Source organism: Eschrichtius robustus, chromosome 13 (genome assembly GCF_028021215.1).
Source record: "Eschrichtius robustus isolate mEscRob2 chromosome 13, mEscRob2.pri, whole genome shotgun sequence".
NCBI lineage: Eukaryota > Metazoa > Chordata > Mammalia > Artiodactyla > Eschrichtiidae > Eschrichtius > Eschrichtius robustus.
In genome coordinates, this window is record NC_090836.1 from 26451502 (window position 1) to 26474657 (window position 23156).

The 23156-nt window shown below is 37.2% G+C and overlaps 1 protein-coding gene and 1 pseudogene across 12 annotated transcripts in view; one reads left to right on the forward strand and one right to left on the reverse strand.

Moving 5' to 3' along the window:
- Positions 1–568: 568 nt before the first annotated feature.
- The window catches only part of CAPRIN2 (caprin family member 2), a 41267-nt gene continuing 18679 nt past the window's right edge, over positions 569–23156 (reverse strand). For 2 of the 12 annotated variants that reach the window (XM_068562090.1, XM_068562089.1), the window contains 12 exons: positions 22315–22358; positions 20727–21404; positions 18110–18232; positions 16234–16315; positions 15138–15193; positions 12237–12341; positions 10785–10931; positions 6893–7061; positions 5346–5525; positions 4538–4638; positions 2624–2687; positions 569–1483 (listed from right to left, as the gene is read on the reverse strand). In XM_068562090.1, coding sequence (XP_068418191.1) covers positions 915–1483; positions 2624–2687; positions 4538–4638; positions 5346–5525; positions 6893–7061; positions 10785–10931; positions 12237–12341; positions 15138–15193; positions 16234–16315; positions 18110–18232; positions 20727–21404; positions 22315–22358 — 2318 coding nt within the window. In that variant the 3' untranslated portion in view covers positions 569–914. Of the gene's footprint in view, positions 1528–2623; positions 2688–4537; positions 4639–5345; positions 5526–6892; positions 7062–10784; positions 10932–12236; positions 12342–15137; positions 15194–16233; positions 16316–18109; positions 18233–20726; positions 21405–22314; positions 22359–23156 lie in introns of all 12 variants that reach the window. The other 10 variants (XM_068562092.1, XM_068562097.1, XM_068562094.1 and 7 more) reach the window with 10 other exon arrangements.
- On the forward strand, positions 14033–14145 carry LOC137776048 (U6 spliceosomal RNA; annotated as a pseudogene).

Genomic DNA, 23156 nt, shown 5'->3' on the forward strand with positions numbered 1-23156 from the left:
GGCTGATCTATCATGCCCATTTTGCATTTCGGGAAATGGTCTTCAAGAAAATCTTTGAGGTATAATAACTTGCCCAAGATCAGTTACTAAGTGGCAAAATCAGCACTCAAATACAGCATTGCCTGACCACGTACCTATGCTTTTTGATGACTGAATATTTTACCTACTCAAATTAAGAATCCACTAGAAAGCATAAGCCTTGCTGATGGTGAACCAGTAGTGTTGCCCATGTATCGCCTCCTGTGTCTTGTATTATTATTCCTATAGTAGGTACTTGAAGATAGCTAACTGAAGGATAAAACACCCTACTGCAAAACAGCTTCAAGGAGAATATGTGATTTGGCCAGCGGAAAACAGATGAAATCTTTGGATGAATGATATGTATGATAACAGAGAAAAGTCGCTCTAAAAGGAGCTGTTATATACAAAAGGCTTGTTTTAAAATAATAGTATGAACCCATGAATAGATTCCCGTTCAAGAGTTACCAGTGATGAACACTAAAAATTAAACCTTTTACTTCTTAACTAAATGTTTAATCAAGTGAGAACACTGAAGGTGCATGTAACTTTTTTATTGAGGCACAACAAGGCATTGTAACTTGCCTGAACTTGAGGCAGTCAGTTTAGTAAGCTGAACGTTAACACAGGTAAGGATTAAGTGCAAACAACAGAACATTCACAGCTTGACTAGCGAGGCTACACCACAGTTTATAAAGTGCCAGATTAGTGCTAACTGTCATTCAGCTTGACATGTTTCACCATGGGGAGGAAAACAAAAAAGTAAGGACCTCCTCCTTCCTCTAGGAATGAAAACGTTTTCCCAAACCAAGCTGTCACAAGGGCAAGGACTACTTTTCCTTTATTCCCACGAATCAGAACACCATATCCTTTTACTGTCAATTCTGTACTGACTTTCAATCTTGGTAAAGAAGGTAGCCTGAAAACGTAGAATATTTCCAACTACTTCCATAAATCGCTCCTCTGTGCAGACGTAACCATATCTGGTCTCCCTGGAAGAGCTGAAGAATCGCATGATTGCTGGCGGTTTCATGGTCTGGAGCACCATCATTGGCATAGGCGGATACCAAGACCTCTTCATTCTTCATGAGGTTGACATACAGTGGCACATTCACTGCCAGCTTTAGCATGTGAAAAATGAAAACGTAAGTGCCATTCACTGGGCAATTAAATCTACCAAGCTGAAGATCGAAAGTTTCTCCCAAGTTGTTCAGGAGAAGATCAAACACAATAGGTTGGTCTAAAGTTCCGGGGGCAAGATTGGAGGTTCTGGCTGCTGAGAAGGCAACTCGCATCTGCTGAGGCAGGGGATACACGTGTACTGGCAGTATGGTGGCTGCTGGGTTTGTCACTGGCACATCCACAGGGGTCATGCTACGGGAGTCTCCTTGTCCAGAGTCACCACTGTTAAAGGTTTCGTTGTCTCTTTCTGGGCTGCTCACCTGAGAAGAATCACTCCACCCTGCTGTTTTATTAGCAACAGTGAGTTTCTCATAATGAAGCAGTTAGCTTTGAACACAATATTTAACATTAGTCGGCTACTGAAATACAGATAAAAATACATTTTATAGTAAATTTTTTTTAAAAAGCAATAAAGCATAGCTACAGTATACTTTTCTAGATTTCTCTGACAACAGGCTTTTCTACTACTATTCTAAAGCCAGAAAGGACCTGGATGATTTTGTCCAGTAGCCTCATTTTTTTTTTAACATTAAAACAATGAGGCCCCCAAAGGTTGGATAACTCAACAGTAGTTATGGTTAGCAGAGTCTAAAACCCAGGGGTGAACACTCTTTAATTCTTTACCTTTCTCCCATAATTCTGAGTTCTTAATTCCTCAGTGATAAATCCACTAAGTATCTAACGGAGAAGGACTCAAACTCAGATTACATAAAAGTAGCAACTTCTGCAACTACTAGCCTACTAGACATTCAAACATATTTTGTCATGGTACTAAGCCCCATAATAAATGCTTGTCCTTTATTTCTGAGTTAATGTGGTATCATCAAATTTTAATGTTTTCAGTATTGTACAAAAACACTGCTCAGATAGAAGGCAAAGATAATGTGAATAGTGGCTACCTTCTTAAAAGGAAAAGCTTCTCTTTCCTTGTGACAAAGTTAATCTTCAGTAATTCTTGATTTTCCCAGTTACACTGAACCTTTTAATAGTACCTTCACATTTTAAGAAGTATTAAAAGTATCCTGCTTTTGTTCAAGTCATTGTGTCTTAATTGTTGTTTATTCCTTATCTATCAATGTACTAAGGGGCACTAGAGTATCTACAAGTGCCCATTATTCCAAAACCACCATCCTGAAATATCACCTGAAACTATATCAAGTCAGCATAGTGAATATGTATCTAAGGTTAAATTATGCTCTGGTGTCAAGCAAATTTAAAACACACACACACTTAAATTGACAAATGATTTCCACAGCCTTTCTAGTAGTCTAATATCTCCCTAAGATCTTCAGTACAACATCTAAGCAAACTGAAAACCTCAAAAGATAAATGCTAATATACTTTGGGGAGAACTTGACAAAGGATGAAGAAAGATCTAGAGGTATGTTTTGGGCAAATAAACTCCTCAATAAATTATCCTTACCTCTCGAATTTGCCCGAGGACCACCAGATGTTCCTCCTCGCTTGTAACACTGCTGGAAATTATCCTAAAATGAACACATAATATTTACCTTAGCACCAAAAATGCAAAACAGTAATTATTATTGGCAGATAAATTTGTAAGACTAAGTCTTCCTAGCCCTTGATCTAGCCTTCTCCAGCAACCAAAGGGGCTCAGATGACACCAAGAAAAACAAAGCAAGAGTCACAGTAGCAATATTTGCTTCATCTGTTAATTAACCTGACAAATTAGATATGTTAATACTTGCAAAAACAAGAAAGCATTTAGAGAACACTACGTAAAAGACACAATGCTAGGTAATGAGGGAAATTCAGAAATATGTCCTGGACCTCTGTGCCTCATCTCAATATAAAAGGAGATGATAAAGCAAAAATACAGACAATTTCAGTCTTGCTCTATTTATAAACCAAAGTGTGAAGACAATTACAAACTATGTTAGGGTCTTGTTTTGTTTTGACAGGGAAATTGATAAGAATTATAATACATGAACATATTATTGCCTGGGATCTTTAAGAAAAATGTTCAAGAGGCAACATTTCAAACTGACTCCCAAGTATGGTGAAAGTCAGCCCCCATGCAAGTCATGAAAAGAATAATTAATGGTGTAATCAGATTAATATCAATACATGTAATAAAAATTTAAACAGGACAAGAATGTATACAGTAAAAATAATAATTAATTTTCCTACCCCAAACTCCTAATCCTCTTCCCAACAGCACTACTATCATTGATATCTTATGTTTCCTCAGGAAGAAGTTTAAAGCAGCACACAAAAATACTAGAATACTGGTATTAAGAACAGATAGCTCCATTACTGAAAGACCGCATTAATCAAAGTTTTCCCTGCACACACAGCATGTGACAATCAAGTAATAACGGTTAATATTTGCATCCTTGATATATGCAAAGCACTTATGTATATATGCATATATCCTTGATATATGCAAAGCACTTATGTATGTATATGGCTTCATTTAATCCTCAGAATCTCTCACAGAGTAATCAACACTTCAGACTAAGATAAGTAACTCAAACAGATGAGTCGTCACCTAACAGATAAGGAACTAAAGCTCAGAAAGTTTACTAACATGCCCAAGGTCACACAAAGAGGAAACTGGTGAGATCAGGGGTCAAACCCAAGTCATTTGGGTGACCTGGTGTGTTCTCCAAGGTGTGTTCTTCAATATTGCCTCTGTATAGACGTCTATCTTACCTCACGTAACCGTAAGCTCCTTCGTATATTAACAACAGAACTCAGTAAAACACCACATACACACTTAAAGGCTTGTAAAACTTCAAAACTGAAAATGCTAATGTAGTATAAATTCATATCCATATACGACCAATGACAGGGAGTTCCCAAGGGCTGTTCAAGTGGAATGTCTACCATCCTCCTATCAGTCTTTTATCATATATAGTAAAGAAAATCTGCTGAACTAGTCAATCAAGAATAAACCAAAAAAATCAAACTTACAAAAAAGGACTTTCCTATACCTGATATCTAAAAAAGTTAAACTGAAGGCAATATAGTAAAGACCATGGGCTCTGGAGTTAAGAAACTTGCATCTAATCTTAGTTATATCATTTACTTGCTGAGTGACCTTAGATAAGTTACTTGTTTCTGAACCCCAGTTTCTCTTATAGGATGGTAGAGTAAATGAGTTAATGCAAACTTAATAAAGTCCTTAAGACCTCCTAAGTTCCATGTAACAGGCAGTTGTCATGTACCCTACTTGGGTTATTAGAAAAGCTTCCAGATCCACTCTCCATAAGTTACAAGAGTGTCTCTACAAAACGAATTACGACTCTGCTATAGTTTAGTCACCAGCTTCACATCAATTGTACTATTGTTCAGTTATAACAATTATTCTTACCCTTTGGGAATAAGGTGTTCCAGGATACTCTCTAGCTTGGAACTGTAGCTGGCTATAATTTCCATTGGAAATTGAAGGAGGTCCTCTATAGGTATCAAAACCTAATAAATAAACAACTTACATAAAATTATGGGCAAAATTACACTAAACTTTTAAATAGTCTGTTCTATACCACTTAGAAAGTTAAATTGATCCTATAAAGCCATCGTTAGATTTATGCCTTCTTTAAGCAAACTCCATAATACTGTTTCCACAATAAAACACACATTTATAAAAATATCACAGACTTCAAACAAGCCAACTGTAGAAATTTACTATTGCTGGGATGCAGGTGGGGTTGGGAAAGGATGGTGGTTAAGGCCTTGGTCTAGAGTACTTCTGCTAATACCAGCAGTGACTAGAATACTTAGAACCATATCTAACTTAAAAGCGTTATCACTATTATTGTCTCAAAGTTTTCATCTGTGGTATACTCTGATAACTAGGAAATGGGCACTGTCTTAAATATGACATGTTTTGAGCCAGCCAAGTCAATTAAAAGAAGAAAGAAATTATTCAAATATGAAAACCAAAATTCATCCCTGGAAAAAACCAAAATGCTCAACCTTTCACTTCAGTAAGTCACAGGATCGATCTGTTTTTCATTCAAAGAGTTCCTCTGTTATAGACAATAGACATATTAGAAATACCATATTTTGCAAAAATAGGGAAGTCTCTACTACATTATAAATGGAAACCACAAAAAGGAACAAGGTAAAGTAAAAACAGTTTGAGTCAAGTAAACATACAAATTTTATTCAGAGCATACCTTTATAACCACCAGGGGACCGATACGAATTGGTTAGTAATCTCCCACCACGAGTACATCCTCTAACAGATCCCCGGCTATTGACAAATGGTTGAGAGGGTCTGGGAAATACATTCGTCTGTGCTGGGTAAAAGGCAAGGCTACCATTGCTTACTTGAATAGTTCCATCAGGATAACTTGCTGCTTAAGGAAACAGTTTTAGAGTCCAAGAGTTAAATGGTAATAAAAGTTTAATATTCTTTATACTTAGAAGTCAGTGTATATCAAAACCTTTAATACAACTTTCTCCCTTTTTTAAAAAAACAGATGCTATAGATATGTATGTGTATATAGAGAGAGAGACACAGATATCTCTCTCTGTATATATGTTTAAGTAATAAAATATTATTCAGCCTTAGAAAGGAAGAAAATTCTGACACATTCTACAATACAACATGGATGAACCTTGAAGACATTATGGTGTTACAAAAGGACAAATACTGTATGATTCCACTTATATAAGTTACGTATTTAGAGCAGTCAAATTCATAGAGTAGAATGCTGGTTGCCAGGGATTACAGGGAAAGGGAAATGGGGAGTTAGTGTTAAATGGGGAAGATGGAAAATTCCTAGAGGTGAATGGTGGTGATGGCTGCACAACAACCTGGATGTACTTAATGCCATAAAACCTGTACACTTAAAAATGGTTAAAATGATGAATTTTATGTTACGTATATTTTACCACAATTAAAGGAAAAAAACAGGCTAAATATGCCAGATCGAGGAGTAAAAGAAAATGAACTCTTATTAATACTGTAATTGAAAAGGCATATGACAAAAAGTATCCTTTATGTAAATCACCTGCCCTATGTTTTCACAGTACAGGTGAGAACAGAATGAGGTCATTTGTGGCTAGGTCCAGGGATTTACATTTACTACCTCTTGTGATTAACCAAGCAATTCGTTTGCTCCCAGCTTAAGTTTTAGAGAACCCAATAGGGGCCTGAAATACCAACACTAAAAATCTACAAGTGCTTCTTAAATTGGGAAATAACTACAAAGTTGCTATTCTTTCATGTACATATTAGAATAGCATGAACAATCAAAAGGGTCTCCCATCTCTAAGCAAAGAGTAGAATAAGCATACTAAATTATATCTTCACATTAATCAATGCTTTATTACAAGAGGGAAGAAAAAAGGCCAGATAGCCATCTGTCTGTGCTAACATGGAGTTAACAGAATGGTTTCAAAACCTTCATAAAAGCAGCTGAATAGTGCCTTATGCACCTCTACCACTGTTGATGGTAATTAAAGCAATCAGATTTAAAAATAAAAGCCTACTTCAAGGTTAAATCAACCATCTAAGTTCTACCTCTACAAAAGTTAAAAGTAATAAGTGAACTTAACTAAAGAGACGAAAAAGCATTAAGTGTTTCTCAATACGTGAACATGTGAAGAGATAAGGCTTACTAGTCAAGAAAGAACCTCTCAAGTGTCACTACAGACTTGTTTTCCATTTAATTAGCTCTCATCTAAGTCTTCAAAATATGATACACAAAGATCTTACCAGTCTCTTGAGAAAGGACAGTCTGTTCTACGTGTATAGCTGGCAGCTGGCACTGGGGTGGTGTCTGTGTACTTGCTGTAGTAAAACTTTGATTGTAGCCAGGTGAATAAGGGGATTCTTTTATTTCTTGTTCTTTACGTGGAGGCAGAGGTGCATTAACATTAAATACCTTAAGAGACAGGGTACACTGAGTCATTTGTGAAGTTTTACAGAAAACGATTAAAGGTGACATTCAGCAAAACTCTGCAACATTCAAAAACTTCTATTTGATGGGCAAAGGACTTGAATAGACATTTCTTCAAAGAAGATAAATGGCCAATAAGCACATGAAAAGATGCCCAACATCATTAGTCATTAGACAAATGTAAATCAAAACCACAATGAGATTCCACTTCATACCCATTAGGATGGCTATTACTTAAAAAAAAAAAAAAAAAAACCCAGAAAATCTAAGTATTGCTGAGGGTGTGCTACTGTTGCCACCCTCGTGCAGTGCTGGTGGGAACGTAAAATGGTGCAGCCACTGCAGAAAATAGTACAGCGGTTCTTCAAAAAGCTAAATGCAGAATTCCCATTTACCAAGTAGAATTACCAAGCAGAATATGATCCAGCAATTCCACTTCTAGGCATATACCCAAAAGAACTGAAAGCAGAGACTCAAATATTTGTACACCAATGTTCATGGCATTATTCATAATAGCCAAAAGATGGAAACAACCCAAGTGTCCATCAGCAGATGAATGGATAAACAGAATGTGGTACATACATACAATGGAATGTTATTTCACCATAAAAAAGAATGAAATTCTGATCTATGCTACAACATGGATGAACCTTGAAAATTCTACGCTAACTGAAATAAGCCAGATACAAAAGGACAAACACCGTGATTCCACTTATATGAGGTACCTAAGAATAGGTAAATTCATAGAGACAAAGTAGAATAGAGGTTACCAGGGGCTAGGAAGGGGGAGGGGATGATGAAAAAGTTCTGGAAATAGCTAGTGGTGATGGCTGTACAACACTGTGGATGTACTTAATGCCATTGAATTATACATTTAAATACGGTTAAAACAGTAAACTTTATGTTTATGCATATTTTACCGTAGTAAAAAAACCGAATTTCTATTTGATTTTTTTTTTTTTTTTTTTTTTTTTTTTTTTTATTTTTGGCTGTGTTGGGTCTTCGTTTCTGTGCAAGGGCTTTCTCTAGTTGCGGCGAGCGGGGGCCACTCTTCATCGCGGTGCACAGGCCTCTCATGTCGCGGCCTCTCTTGTTGCGGAGCACAGGCTCCAGATGCGCAGGCTCAGCAGTTGTGGCTCATGGGCCTAGTTGCTCCGCAGCATGTGGGATCTTCCCAGACCAGGGCTCGAACCCGTGTCCCCTGCATTGGCAGGCAGATTCTCAACCACTGTGCCACCAGGGAGGCCCCTCTATTTGATTTCTGACAGAAGTTAAACTAAGTACAAAAATTAACTCTCCTGCTATTACATTATAATAATGCTTACTGAGAATGAAAGCTATATAGGGGAAAAGGGTACTTTTTCAGAAATTGAAAACAAATGAAAAAATCTGCCATTTACTGATTTCTACCATGTAGCAGGCAATGATCTGTCCAGACTCGTCATCATCTATAATATAGCACTTCTGCTACTCTCTAGCCCTCTTATCCTGCTCCATTTTTCCTCACAACACATAGCATCTGATATAATATATATATGAATATTTTTCTCTCTAGCCCTCCCACCTCCATAATAAAGTATAAGCTTCTTAAGCACAAAGACCTGTCTATTCTCCATTGTTACAACCCCTAAGAACAGTGCCTGGCTTCATAACTACCTGTTTATTGAATAAATGAGTAAGCAAACAAATAAGAACCAGTTTGTACTGGATAGAATCCAAACAGGTAGAGAAGACAGACCGGCATGAACAAAAAGGTATTGTGATGCAATGTGGCATCCTGCATGGGATCCTGGAAAAGAAAAAGAACACTGGTGGAAAAACTAGGGAAATCCAGATAAAGTCTGAAGTTTCACTTAAAAAAACATAAAAATAAAGTAGGATAAGTGCTATTAAAAATTTCCAAGATACAATGAGAAGACACACCAGGAGCAACTAATCAGGAAACAAAGATTTCAAAGCAGAATACAAATCTGGATGTAATTTTTTCACTGAAAAACCCAAGGTACCTGCCTCTAGAAACAGGCAATTATTCTAAAGGTTAACTGACTTGTTTTATTGTTGCTTTTGTTATTATCATTTATCATTTTTGTCTCTCCCTTGCTACACACACACACACACACACACACACACACACACACACACACTAGAATGTAAGCTTCATGGTAAAGGGGACAAATCTGTATTATTCATTTCCTTACCCCCAGTATCTAGAACAATGCCTGGCATACAGTAAAACAATGCCTGCCTCGAAAAATATATACGGTGAGTGAATGAATGAGCCATAGAATTGGAAATACCATAATTTACTCAATCATTTCCCAGTTAACAGATGTTCAGATGGTCTCCAATTCAGATTGGTTTTGTTGCGATTGCCTTCTAGTGCCGTTATATACAACATATCTTCAGCTACTGAAGCATATCCTTAGCTACTAATCCCTTTGTTCCTGTAGTATGGATTCCTCAAGGTGAAACTTCTGTCACGGCTTTATGCCCCCTTTTTAAAAAATTTTAACAGGAAATGCCTTTCCTAAAAGGTTGTGATGATTTAGTGTCACATCAGCAGTGTATAAAACTTTCTGATTTCTTTCCCCATTCTAGATAATGTCAATTGTTTTAATATTTTCCAATTTGTTGAATGAATAATTGTATTTCATTTCAAATTAAAATTAAAAATCTTAAAACACACACACACACAAAAAAGGTATTGTGACAAAGAGTGTACAAGGCAAGCCCAGGGGACTAGTCTGGCAAGTTATACCAGACTTCAAAAGTTACTGAGTGTCAGGCAAAGGACTTTCAATTTCATTCTATAATGGACCAATATTTGCTTTTAATTAGGAATAAGAAAAAGTTAGTAAAACCAATGTGGCAATACTGTGTAGGATGGATTGACAGGGATAGAGGGAAAGCAAGGACACAAAGCTGTGCTAGGTGGCCAAGCAGGAAGTAATAAGATTAGTGAATTCAGGGGTGTGAATTCGCCAGACCATCTCCCTGCATTGTGCCTGCTTTCCACTTCCACTCCACTGTCCCCATCCCACCACCATCACACGGAAGTACCTGGGTGGGGCATTAAGCACCATCAGGAAAGGTACTTATCGGCTAAGACTTTTTGCTTTCTTCTAAAGAAAAGTTTTATACTTATTCTACGTTTAGAGAATAAACATCCAAACCTAGTTGAAATATCACCTTAAAAAGTTTTAAACTACAATTTGTAGCGGAATATGTAATTCAAAATACCATAAAAATCTGAACAATTCTCCAAAACCCAGATGAGATGAAGATGAAATCAAATGAAAGTTTCAACAGTGATAGAACACACAAGTGTGTGTCCTGTATTTCAGGTTATTGATGCCATGGAACATTACTACTGTGATATTAGTAATGGTTAGTATTATTAAGCTATTTACAGAAAATTATGTTTCTCACTCACACTTCATTTATTTAATATGGGTCCTCAGCTTTGCCTGCCACTAATTTTCAGAGGGGAAAATGCCCTGATAAAATTTCCATTCAAAATTATTGAGGCTTTGGATTTAATACTCTTCCCACAAAAACAATATTTCCATTGGAGAAATGCAAATTCTACCAGCCCAAAAAAGAGTAATAGAAATGGCAAATTTTTTCACATAGTACCTAATGTAAGAGAAACAATAGCTTTTTAACAGGAATAATGAACTGCAATCATCATTCACGTTTCATACTCACTGTCTGCATGGCTTGAAAGGGTGCTGTGTTAATGGTTACTGAACTACTACTTGCTGGAGGTGACTGGAAGCCCTGTTCAGAGCCCTTTGACATGGGAGGATTTGGAGAAGCTAGTGAAGACGGTTTCTTGCTTGGGGGAACTGCTGCCTAGGGAGGAGAAATGCAATATCAGCCAATCACCTGCCATACAATAAACAGTTAACACTAAACCCCAGACTGGCATAAGTCAGCAAGTCCTACAGGACGACATTTGGACACAGGAATCCAGAAGAATAGCTTTTGCTTACAATTTCAAATCTCAATTGCTGAGGATGCACACGAGCATTTGCTTTTGCACAGCTTGCTGACTAAGTGAGAATCTTACTATTAATCAGTCTAACAGACGAGGGGCTGAACTTTTTATGAGTACCTAGTCCTTTTCAAACCCTGTAATGGTATTTTCCAGTTCAGAATCTAGTATTATTCCAAATTTATACAGAAGAATTAGGCTTAAGAAAAACCTTGGGTTAGTTACTTAGTCAGTGTTAATTTTTCTCTATTTTAAAGTCTTATTAGTGGATTCTTCAAGTCAGCTGCCTAAAAATAGAAAACCAAACCTGAGCTAATCTAAGTAACTCTTAACTAATGGGAATAAGCAAGTCCTTAATATAATAGATTATAAAGCCAAATGCTTTAAAAGATATGAAAACACCAGTACCAATGAGATTATGAAGCAGACAGCTGTGACTCACTAGCTGGCAAACACTTCCTCACCTTAAAATAAGGAACCAAGTAATTTCAATTTAGACCAAGTCAACACCATAAAAACTAATGCTTACCTTTATTTTCTTATACAATGAACACAAATTCTCATATAATAGTTAACTAAAAAATAATAATAAAACCTAAGAATTGCTAAATTAATCCAAAAAATCATCTTATCTTGCTATATCTATCTCAAGGATTTGCTCAAACACAGCGAAAACTTTCACTTGAAAATCAAAAGGAAAAACGTAATACTGTCAAAATGCTTTGACAAAATTAGGCAAAAAGAGAATGTAACTCATTCCAATTGAGTCAGTGCTAATATTAAAACTATAAAGTTATTGAGTCTTCTGTTACATGGATAAAAAGATTTTTCTCCTAAGGAGTCCTTCAATATGAATATAGTGAGAAACTTGAACTAACCTTACCCTTACCTAGAAATTTTCATTTTTTTTTGACACTAGCAATTTGGACATATTTATTGTATCTGAAAAGGCAATACACTATTAAGTCCATTTATAAGGTAAGGTCACAATAAAGTTAAAGTTACCTGTATAAGTTCCAGGACTACAACATCTATAGAAAGCAAACATTAGTAAGGTATAAATGTTAAATCATTAAACTGATTATGCCTGTAATTCATACAATAAGCTGGTTCTGCTATTCTTTAAGACAGAAAAGAAATGAAGACAATTGGTCTCTTATTACCTCAGGAGTCTCTGAGGTCATAAACTCTGTTTCAGATCCCGAAGAGGCCTGATCGGTAGTAACCAAGCAAGCATTTGAGCTACAAGTAACTGGAGAAGAAGCAGCCTAAATACAGGAAGATATAAAACATTGTAAAAGGCACATTTTGTTCACTTTATATTTCTTGGGCCCTGGGCTTCCTAACACATTACTCTCGTTGAGAAATCACTAGTGCCAAATGGTATGCTAAACACTTTTAACACATATTAATATATTTAATCCTAACAATAACCCTGTGCAATAGGTACAACTATTCCCATTTTATTCATAATCAGGGAGAAGCAAAGAAAGTTAAGTAATTTACTCAAGGTCACACTAAAATTAAGCGGAAGAGCTGAGATTCTAACCCAAGCAGTCAGCTACATTGCCTTTCCAGGCCTAGTCACCAGAGCTACACATCTAATCCCATCCTCATTTATCAAGATTCTCGGCCCTGGAAACCTGGGGTCAGATTTTCTATCAGGCTCTCAACAGCAGTTCTGTGGGAGATGAGCCCAGGGTACATTAACGCTCTAGGCACGGGCCTGCCAGGGATCATTACAACTATGCTTTTACTCTACGTGCTCTCAGTGTCTTAAAGAAGTCGGCAGAAATGTAAATAGAAAGGATAAGCTCTACATAAATCACAACAGCACCAATATTTTAAGAAAAATTAAAGCTAATATGTATAAAATACTAAGTGGGAGAAAGCACAGTAGGAACTAATGCTGTGACAACTGTAACCAATTAAAAACTAAGAGAGTAGCTAGGAAGGAATTCTATGGCACAACAGGTACTAGAATATAACAGAGATACATAAAATTCTAGCAATGGCGAGGTCTGAAGTGTCGGTGAATCCACTCCTTTTATCTAAATGTTTCAATGTGGTTCTCAGAAGCCCAAGTAATAATATGGGTTAAATGGAAACTAATTAATGGTAACCAAATATCAGAGCAGTTATGTTTCAGTGACCTTCTAGAAGGGTTCATCATGATATGCCACTTCTTGATAAGGAGATGGGGACCAAGTTTTAAAAAGTCTAATGGAAGACCTTTAAAAGGTCTTATGGAGAAACTTTTGAAATCCTTTAGAGCATTTTATATACCAAAATAAATAGGTATAATTTAGATCTGACCAAACTATTAGAATTAGTATAAAATGGTAGTGTTTCTAAAAGTAGGCCTTTCTTCTGGTCCTCTCATTAAAACAATGAGACAACCACCCAAAATAAGTGAGACTGGCTATTGTGGGGACATTACTAACTCTATTGCCAAAGAAAAATTCAAAGATACTAAGTAAAGGCAACTTGGCCCACTTGATAGTTAAGCTTTAAAAGACTTTGAATTTTAGTTAAAACGTTAACTTAACAAAAAAGATAAAGAAACATTCTTTACATTAGTATTTATTTAGAAGTTACGGCAGTTCTTGCTTCCAAATTATTGCTCTTTAAGAAGACCGGCTGGAGTTCGTTTTAAGTACTGCTGAGTAAGCACGATGTTTGAGGCCAGTGGTTCCAAAAAATGGATGTGCAGATTCACCCAGGGAGCAGATTAAAAATACAGATGACTAGACGACACCCCTGGAAATTCTGACCCTATAGGTCTAACATGGTATCTAACAATACAGTCATCCCTCAGTATCCACAGGGAATTGGTTCCAAGACCCGCTATGGATACCAAAATTCGCAGATGCTCAGGTCCCACAGTTGACCCTTCATGCCCGTGGTTCCGCAACTTCGGATTAAACCAACCTCAGATCCGTAGTACTCTATGTATTTAGTGCTCGCTTCGGCAGCACATATACTAAAATTGGAACGATTCAGAGAAGATTAGCATGGCCCCTGGCGCAAGGATGACACGCAAATTCGTGAAGCGTAGCACTCTACGTATTTAGTGGAAAAAACCCACGTATAAGTGGACCCGAGCAGTTCAAATGCATACTGTTCAAGGGTCAACTGTATGTACTTTTATTAAAGTGACCAAGTGATTCTGATGCAGCCATCCCACAGGCATGCCCTGAGAACTACCAGACTATTGGTTTATCAAAAAAAATCTTAACTTGTCACTTGAAAGCCTCATATAGAACCTAATAGCTAGACCAGATAACATGGAATTCTTCAGTTAAAGCAGTGACTGGGGTGAGGGACCCTGCTTAACAAACACATTTTGAAAACCGAGCCACATCTTAAACTAAATATAAACCACTGTAAACAAATGGTATTTACTCGTAAGGTTTTGGAAGGGAAGGCAACTGCTGAACCACCTGATCAAAATATTTAACCGACTGGCAAAGCAGTTGCTGTCTAGAAAACTGCCATAAGGTTTTCAGAAGGATCCTGAGAAAAAAAAATTTTTTTTAAGTAATGACCAGAAAACTAGCAAATCTTGAACTTACTATTGATGGAAATGCAATGTGGCATTTACAGATCTCAATGATCTGGTCCCTTTATAACTCTAAGTGTGTTCTGTGAAAATTAGTTCATCAGAATGTTAGATATATGTGTGCGGGTAGGACTGGCTAACCACGAGTTAAGCAAAATTAGTTTCTTTCTTTATACCCGTTACTCTGCCAATATACTAAGTGACTTAGGTAGCTCAACAGCAAAGTAAGATTCCCAAAGTACCTCTGAGTTCTTCAGGCTTACTCTTTCCTTACTAACATCAGCTAACCTTCTCTATTATAACAGATGACTTCCCCATGTTTATTAGGGAATCTTTTGAGAACCAGCTGTACTTAATCTAAAAAACTAGATATCCTTAGAACATTTTCAATAATTTCATTAGGTATATTAGAATCAGCGAGTCTGATCATTCTTGCCAAAGCAAGAGTTTCCTCCCTGAATAGCAAAGAAGAGTAAATGAAAGATCAGTCTGGTAAAGTTACCTGTAATGGCTCTTGAAGAAAATCACTTTGATTGGATAGATTTTGTTCTGTAGATGCTGCAGAGAGTGAAATCAACAGTGAACTGAGGGAGGAGAAAAGTTTATGCATACCAACTGGGTGGAAACTAAAGTTTATACTTTATAAAACAAAGCAGTATCTGGAAGAACTAGCTCTCAAGTCCTTTCTACTGTAGTAGAGCTCTAAAAAAGAGTCAGAGAGGATTACAGAAGAAAAGGATACTAGTTCCATCAATGGACAAAAGCAGTATTTCAAGGCTTCCAAAAGAAAAGAACTATGACTTTTAAAAAACTGGTAATTGTAATCTGGATGATAAAACCTGAGCTATCATGAGCAGTAATTAGCTGATACACTTTAAGTTACAAGTGCAGGGGTCATCTGGCTCTTCAGTTTTTTTTTTCTCTTTGATCATGTAAATTAAATATACTTTTCAATTACACAGTGTCAGTGTGGTTTCTTCTTACTAATGTCTATCACTTTTGTTAATTACTCTCTCTTCCTTCTCCTTACCCTACCCAGGAATTACTGGACCAGTCTTCTGGTTGGTGTCTACTGCTCACTGCAACTGAACTATGGCTTTGATTATGTCATTCCACCTCTGAGATAAACTAGTGTAGAACAAAAAGCCTAAAGTCTGAAGCATCAGACCAGATTCAGATCCGGTCTGCATCATTAGTTACTGTGTTAACCTGTGCACTAAATACCACTGATGTAATTTCACTCATAGTTAGGATCCAAAAGCCTCCACACTAGACATACAGAGTTGAAAGAAGTCAAGCAGGTTCTAGTCAGAATACACTCCAAGAAGAATATAAAAAGTGGCAAAGACAACTAACATTGTGTACTTCCATTCACCGATCTGGAGACCTTCTCTAAAATGCAAACGGGTCAGTTAAGTACACTAACATCCTCACGGTAATTTACCCGTATGTAACTCTGATAACATATCTACACATTTAGAAAAAATTAACACACGGACATAGTTTAACCTTAAGATAATCTAGAGTAAAATTATATGCAAAAGAAGTAATTGGAAAAACAGCTGTAGGTCTAACAAGTCTTAAGAATGAGGACATACCTACTGGGCTACCTGGAGTAGCTGAAGGCGGCTGTGATGATGGAATTGCACTTGGAGGTTTGTCAAAATCCAGAATAGATTCCTAAAGACAAGAGTTTAAATAATGAGTGAAAACAAAGATTATCATTTGTTGGTAAAGCTATTACCATTAAATTATTTATGATGTTGTCAACTGCTTATTAGCTATAGGAATCTAGCTAATAACTATCTCAAGATGTTAATAACAGTCTTTATAGGAGAAGAAATTGAGAATTAAAAACGAAATCTAAAGTAACTGTCAAACCTTAAGACTGTGTCAGGGGCTTCCCTGGTGGCACAGTCATTAGGAATCTGCCTACACAGGTTCAAGCCCTGGTCCGGGAAGATCTCACATGCCGTGGAGCAACTAAGCCCATGCACCACAACTACTGAGCCTGCACTCTAGAGCCCGCGAGCCACAACTACTGAGCCTGCATGCTGCAACTACTGAAGCCCACGTGCCTAGAGCCCGTGCTCCACCACAAGAGAAGCCACCACAATGAGAAGCCCACACACCGCAACAAAGAGTAGCCCCCACTTGCCACAACTAGAGAAAGCCCAGGTGCAGCAACAAAGACCCAACACAGCCAAAAATAAATAAATAAAATAAATTTCTTAAAAAAAAAAAAAGACTGTGTCAGGACTTCCCTGGTGGTACAGTGGTTAAGAATCCACCTGCCAATGCAGGGTACACAGGTTCAAGCCCTGGTCCGGGAAGATCCCACATGCCACGGACCAACTAAGCCCGTGCACCACAACTACTGAGCCTGTGTTCTGGAGTCTGTGAGCCACAACTACTGAGCCCACGTGCTGCAACTACTGAAGCCTGAGTGCCTAGAGCCCATGCTCCACAACAAGAGAAGCCACTGCAATGAGAAGCCTGTGCACCGCAACAAAGAGTAGCCCCTGCTCGCCACAACTAGAAAGCCCATGTGCGGCAACGAAGACCCAAAGCAGCCAAAAATTAATTAATTAATTAATTTTTTTAAAAAAGATTGTGTCAAGTATTAAAACTCTAATAGTAATTCTAAGGCCAAGTTAGGAAAAGAAAACTCCTGACTTGAAGTCTTAAACATTAATCCTAGCGTAGACTGAGCCCTCATTTTTATTATAACCAATGAGAGGGTCTAATTATTTTATCTCAACCACTAAACTAACTCATGCCCTTAGAGACTTTCATGACAAGAAGGCATTCTCTTCTCCTATCTGCCTATCCTGGTTATCCTAAAAATATTTCCAACGTTTTGAGTACTTAACTTATATACTTACAGTGATCATTTTAGGTCTTTTATATATCAAATAATCTGAAGAGGTATGCAATTCCCTCACTTTACAAATAAGCAGAAGGTTGGAGGTTAAGTAACTTGCCACAGATTATACAACTGGTAACTGGTAGAAGTGGATTTAAATGCAGGTCTAATTCCAAAGCTCAAAATCTTTTTACTGCACAAAAATCTCTTATTTGCCTACTTCATCCCTCAGTAATACCACACTATTCTGAAATTCTGTAAGAGTCTGTATGACACAATTTAGCATGTGTCATAATGAATGTCTTATGATTATCTACACACAACAGCAGCAATATCATTTGAGCACTTTAAGCTTCTTACATGTTTAATTCATTGTATTACTCACAACAAACAGGAATAGGAACTATTATCATTTTTTCCAAAAAGAAACTGAGGAAGAGAGTTAAGTAACTTGCCTAAATTCTCAGAGCTAGGAAGTGGCAGAACCAAGATTTGTACTCATTCTGGACACCAGAATCTATGCTCTTAACAACTTCATTTAATGCTTCAGATCAGAAGCTAGTAGCCCCATGACCATCATTTAAGATTCACTTAATAATGACTCATACTTGCATAAAGTTACAAGTTCCTTGAATCTGGGTCATCAGATCCTGCAGTTTTTCTTTCCTCAACACTGGATCCTTTGGAAGGGTAGAAGAAGAACCTACAGGCTGATGCATAGGCTTAGGCACCTACAACATAAACCCATAATGTATAAGAGTGAAATTCAAATTCAAAAGCCTAGTTCAGGAAACTAAGCTTATCACTACATCTTAATGTAATCAAAACACATAGCAGTGCTCATTTATAGATTTATCTCAGGTAAAGAATTTCCACATAAATGCATTTTCTAAGTAATTTAAGCAAACTTTACATGTTTCCTCCTTCAGAACAACTTTAATGGGAAAGGTTTCTAAACATCATCTTTTTAAAGGGAAGGCCCAGAGCAACAGAACTTCCTTGATAGAAGTTCTCTCATTATGGACGTCAGTTACCCTGTGTCCTCTATGATAAGATGCCACTGACTATAAATATAAAACACATCAATGATTTTTTTCCCCAGGGAAAAAAATTACTACTACCACATTAAATATACATCCCATTTTTAACACATATCTGATTTCAGAAACAGTAAGATGTAAAAACATATACATATATATCCTAGAGTTGAGGAAATATACTACTATATTCTGTCACACAGTAAGTATACTTTGGGGGAGAGGGGGCTACTGATGCTTAGAAGGTGGCTCGCCCTCCTGCTAAATTTCTTAAGATTGCTGAATACCCTGGAATAGACCTCATGCTTATGGTTGTTTCTTACATGTATCAGCAAGCCTGTCCCTACCAGCTCCTCTTCTCCACCTTCTAAACTCACTGGGAAGTCACACAGCTAAGCTTGTCAACAGTGTCATAAAATAACTGTTAATAGACCCTAAGGGAATATATGAAAGGCTCTTTTAGGAGAAATGTATGAACTTTAGTGATTTATTTCATGTTATCTAGTCTTTTGGCTTTGAACTCTATTTTGCCCTTGACAGTACTTAGTCATGTTCCAAACAGCTGAGATTTCAATACAGATAGAGGCAAATACTCTATTATACAGAGAAGCGTCCTCTCAGTCCCTGAGAGACCCTGTAACTTCAATATAATGATGTCTGTGCCATAAAGCACATTAAATGAGTTTTGACCTTTCCAATTAAACACCCTTAATTTTAAATACTATTCAGCAAACAGCATGGTATCAATATTCTGGTACGGTCAAGGTTCAACACTGCTATACCTAGTGGAATTTTTAATTGCGGTTTTTTAAACAGCTTTATTGAGGTATTAAATTGGGTTTTTAGATATAAATCTCTCAAAGTAGTTGCTATATTACAATTAGTGTCATATGATATCTAGTTAATGAAAAAGGCTATCAATCTTCTGCAGGGTCAGGAAGAAGCTAAAATTATATTACCACTTAAAGAGGAAGAAAGGAAAATAAAAGGAGACAAATAATTCTAAAATTCTCTTCCCATAAGGTAGAATTGAGGCGGGGTAATTTATAAAATGCAATGCTTTGAATTCCCTAAGCGAAATCTTTTTCTCCCCCAACCTTTTTTAATTGAAGTATAGTTGATTTACAATATCGTGTTAATTTCAGGTGTACATGACAGTGATTCAGTTTTATGTGTGTGTGTGTATTCTTTTTCAGAGTTTTTTCCCTTATAGGTTATTACAAAATATTTAGTATAGTTCCCTGTGCAATACAGTAGGTCCTTAGCAAAATGTTTTTCAAACTGTTAGAGGACCAAAGATTTACGGGCAAGCCTTTGGCTAAAATGGCGTGGAAGTGCAGGGAACACTACTAGATGTATATGGAGAACACTGGGAGGGTAGCAAGTTCACATCTCTTAGCAAACAAGGGGGTAACAAGTCTTCAACAAGTCTGCAATGAAACAGTGGTAAATAACTTATACTTTAATAAAAGACAACACTAACTAGCATCGTATCCAAGGATTATTCATTATAAAGCTTCTTATCTTATTGACATGGGTTATTTATCATTAGCAGAATGAGGCCTTATATTTGAACTAAATCTCATACTCCAAAACCTAATTACAGAATATTTAATGCCTATACTTTTCATCTGCAGAAAATTCTTTTGAAACAGAAATAGAGAACTAATTCAGATCCTTCCCCAACTACTGCTTCTTCTGAAACAGGACATGAAAGATTACTGTTTCTTCTCCTGACCATCTGTACCTTCTTCAAAGAGGACAGGCTAATTTGAGTGACTATAAATGAAAGAGAAGGAAGAGAATACAGAAAAATGTAACTTCTGTCAGAAAAAGGTCTCCTGCCTTTTGACATGCACTTACATTTCTCACTTCTTCAACATTATGGTCTTTTCTGAACTATCCACTATTTTGATGTCATATCATGTCATTAAAATTTGAGCATTAAAACAATATTTTCTAATTGTGGAAATTTCACTTCAGGTTAGGCGCAAATGACAGATTAAATCTGCTTCCAATTTTCTAGGGAAAACAAATTATGCATTAAAGAGTTAAGTGAAATATTTTATACATTAATTAAACATGGGTTTTACTGATCTTTTCCTAAAGAGAACTTTTAAATTATCACTACCACAAATCTCTATTTATGCCTACATTGACAGGAACAAACTGATACAAATCAACTCACATCTTTGGGTTCTGTATTAAACTTCCTGGGCAGCAGCTGGTCATTTGGTATGAGGCTTGCTGTAGCTACCCCCCAGGACTTTGGAGAAATCTGTGACTGTGGTGTTAAAGGGTGTTTTTGACTCTCAACATTGTTTTCCCAGGATTTTGGAGTCTCTGGCTGTCTTGAATCCTGTTCTTCACACATGGGAGTGGCCCATGACTTGGTGATGTCCTGTTCACTCTGCACAGAAGGTGTCCAAGACTTTGGAGTTTGCTTCTTTGGATCCTGTTCTTTCTGCAGCTGAACTGGCCAAGGCTTTGGTGTCTCCTGCTTCTTCTGTTCCTCCTGAATGTACCCCACTTTGGACTTAAGAGCTTCTGGCTTCCACTGGCTGGGAGCTGACTTGGTTTTCGAGACATCCTGCTTCTTCTGCTCTTCCTGCAGAGTGGACCTGAGTTTTGGAATCTCTTGTTTCCTCTGTTCTAAGGAAACTGCGGGCTTTGATACCTCCTGGTGCTTAACAGAAGACTCCCAGGACTTGAAGGATTCCTGTTTCTTCTCCTGACCATCTGGTTCGGTAAGCACATCCCAACATTTGGGGAGATTTGGTTTTCTAGCATAATCTGCTTCCCAAGATTGCTCTTCATCTTGTTTACTTGAATAATCTACTTCTGTCATGTAGCGTCTGTTAAGAAACTAAACCACAGGGAAAATGTGCTCAAGTCACAGTCTGTAGAAGACCTTGAAGAGAATACTGAACTCCTATGTCCACTGGTCTGAGCCACTGTGCTAACAGGAAACTTCTGACCTTATCCTACTTGAAAAGAGTAGTATCCTACTTTTATGTCCATTCCTTTCCCCTCAATTAACAGAAAGACAAACTTCAAAAGTATACTTCAAAAGTAGCAACCTATATTTGATTCACCTAAGACTGGTAAGCAGTGCACACCGTGGTGCCACATTTGCTTGACTCAGGCTCTCTTACCAAGGTTACTCTGCCTCTGCCAGCCTTAGGACCACCTGACTCCCTTCAAGTTAAGGCAGAGGGTAGTTCAACTACACAAAGTCCTACTTTTTACACTGAAGTCTTATGTTTCCTGAATTACCAGCCTTTTCTTTATTCCCATTATATATCAATCATACTGTGATTTTGCTTCTTCCATTCTTTTCGGTTTCCATGAATTCCGATGTCACTTCAGAAAGAGGACAAATGTCCTCTTCTATTACCAATATGAGTAAATTCTGGAAAGAGCAAAATCCCACCCATCTTCAAATTCCAATACAGGGACCAAAACCACCACCACCAACACCAGCTAACACTTGAGCCGTTCTGCGTGCCAGGCCAAATTGTAAGTAATTCAGATTTAACTCCTTCAAACCTCACAATAACCATATGAGGCAGGCATTGTTATTATCCCCATTTTAGGTAGGAGGCTAACAGACACAGCTGAGCTACATATCTTGCCCAAAGTCATTAAGCTAATAAGCTGCAGAGCCGGGATTCAAGCTTAGGCAGTCTAGCTCCAAAGCCTCAGCTCCTAACCACAACACTATACAAAAGTCTCAAAAACCACAACTGACTGCAAATTACCTTTCGGTACCTTACCTCTTGTGGTTGTATCTCTGGCTGTGCAAGTTCCACAAGAGACTCTGAGAAGATAAAAGGAATATTAAATAAGTACTAGGTAAACTATAAGCTTTTAGACTGATTACACTGTAATTCATTCTAGCAACAAATTTCAGAATAGTAACAGATAAAGGATAGTGCAATTAAGTGTATTCATGGCAGGAGTAATTCTCACTATTGGGTGCTGGTCAAAAGCATGTGGTCTGAGGCTAGTTGAAGCTAGTAGCTCTGCTTACATAAGACACTTTTCTGAAGTCAGGTTGTAGTTAAAAATTGATTTCTGATTGAAAATAGGACTATCTCCTCTTACCCACAAACACAGCTTCTTTCAAGTTGGATTTATAGCTCTGGTGCCATGGGGTAAACAAGAAATACTCGAATCTTGCTAGTGGCTACCAGAAGGCTGCTTGGACTACCTCCTTAGACGTAATATTTCTTAAATAAATCCAGCCTCAACAATAAATAGCAAAGGTGCCATTTACTCAAAGTATTTCTTCCTCAAGAAAAGTGGAATATTGAAAAACATTATTTCTTTTACTGATTTTGGCAATTTTTTTCCTAAATCAATATGTTAACCTTAGATTATTTACATTCTTGTTCTACTACAGTATTGGAATGTACTATAACTCACATTTTAAACAACGGTTTTAAATGGAATGATCCTAATAGTTTAACAAAGAATTCAAATTCCATAAATGCCTCATTTTAACAGTGTACTCTCTTGTAACAAAGTATAACCTAATGTTTCTATTAAGGTTGACTCTGCAAATCATGGTAGTAAAGCCTAGAGATGTGTCCTAAACCTAGGCTTATCCTGGGGC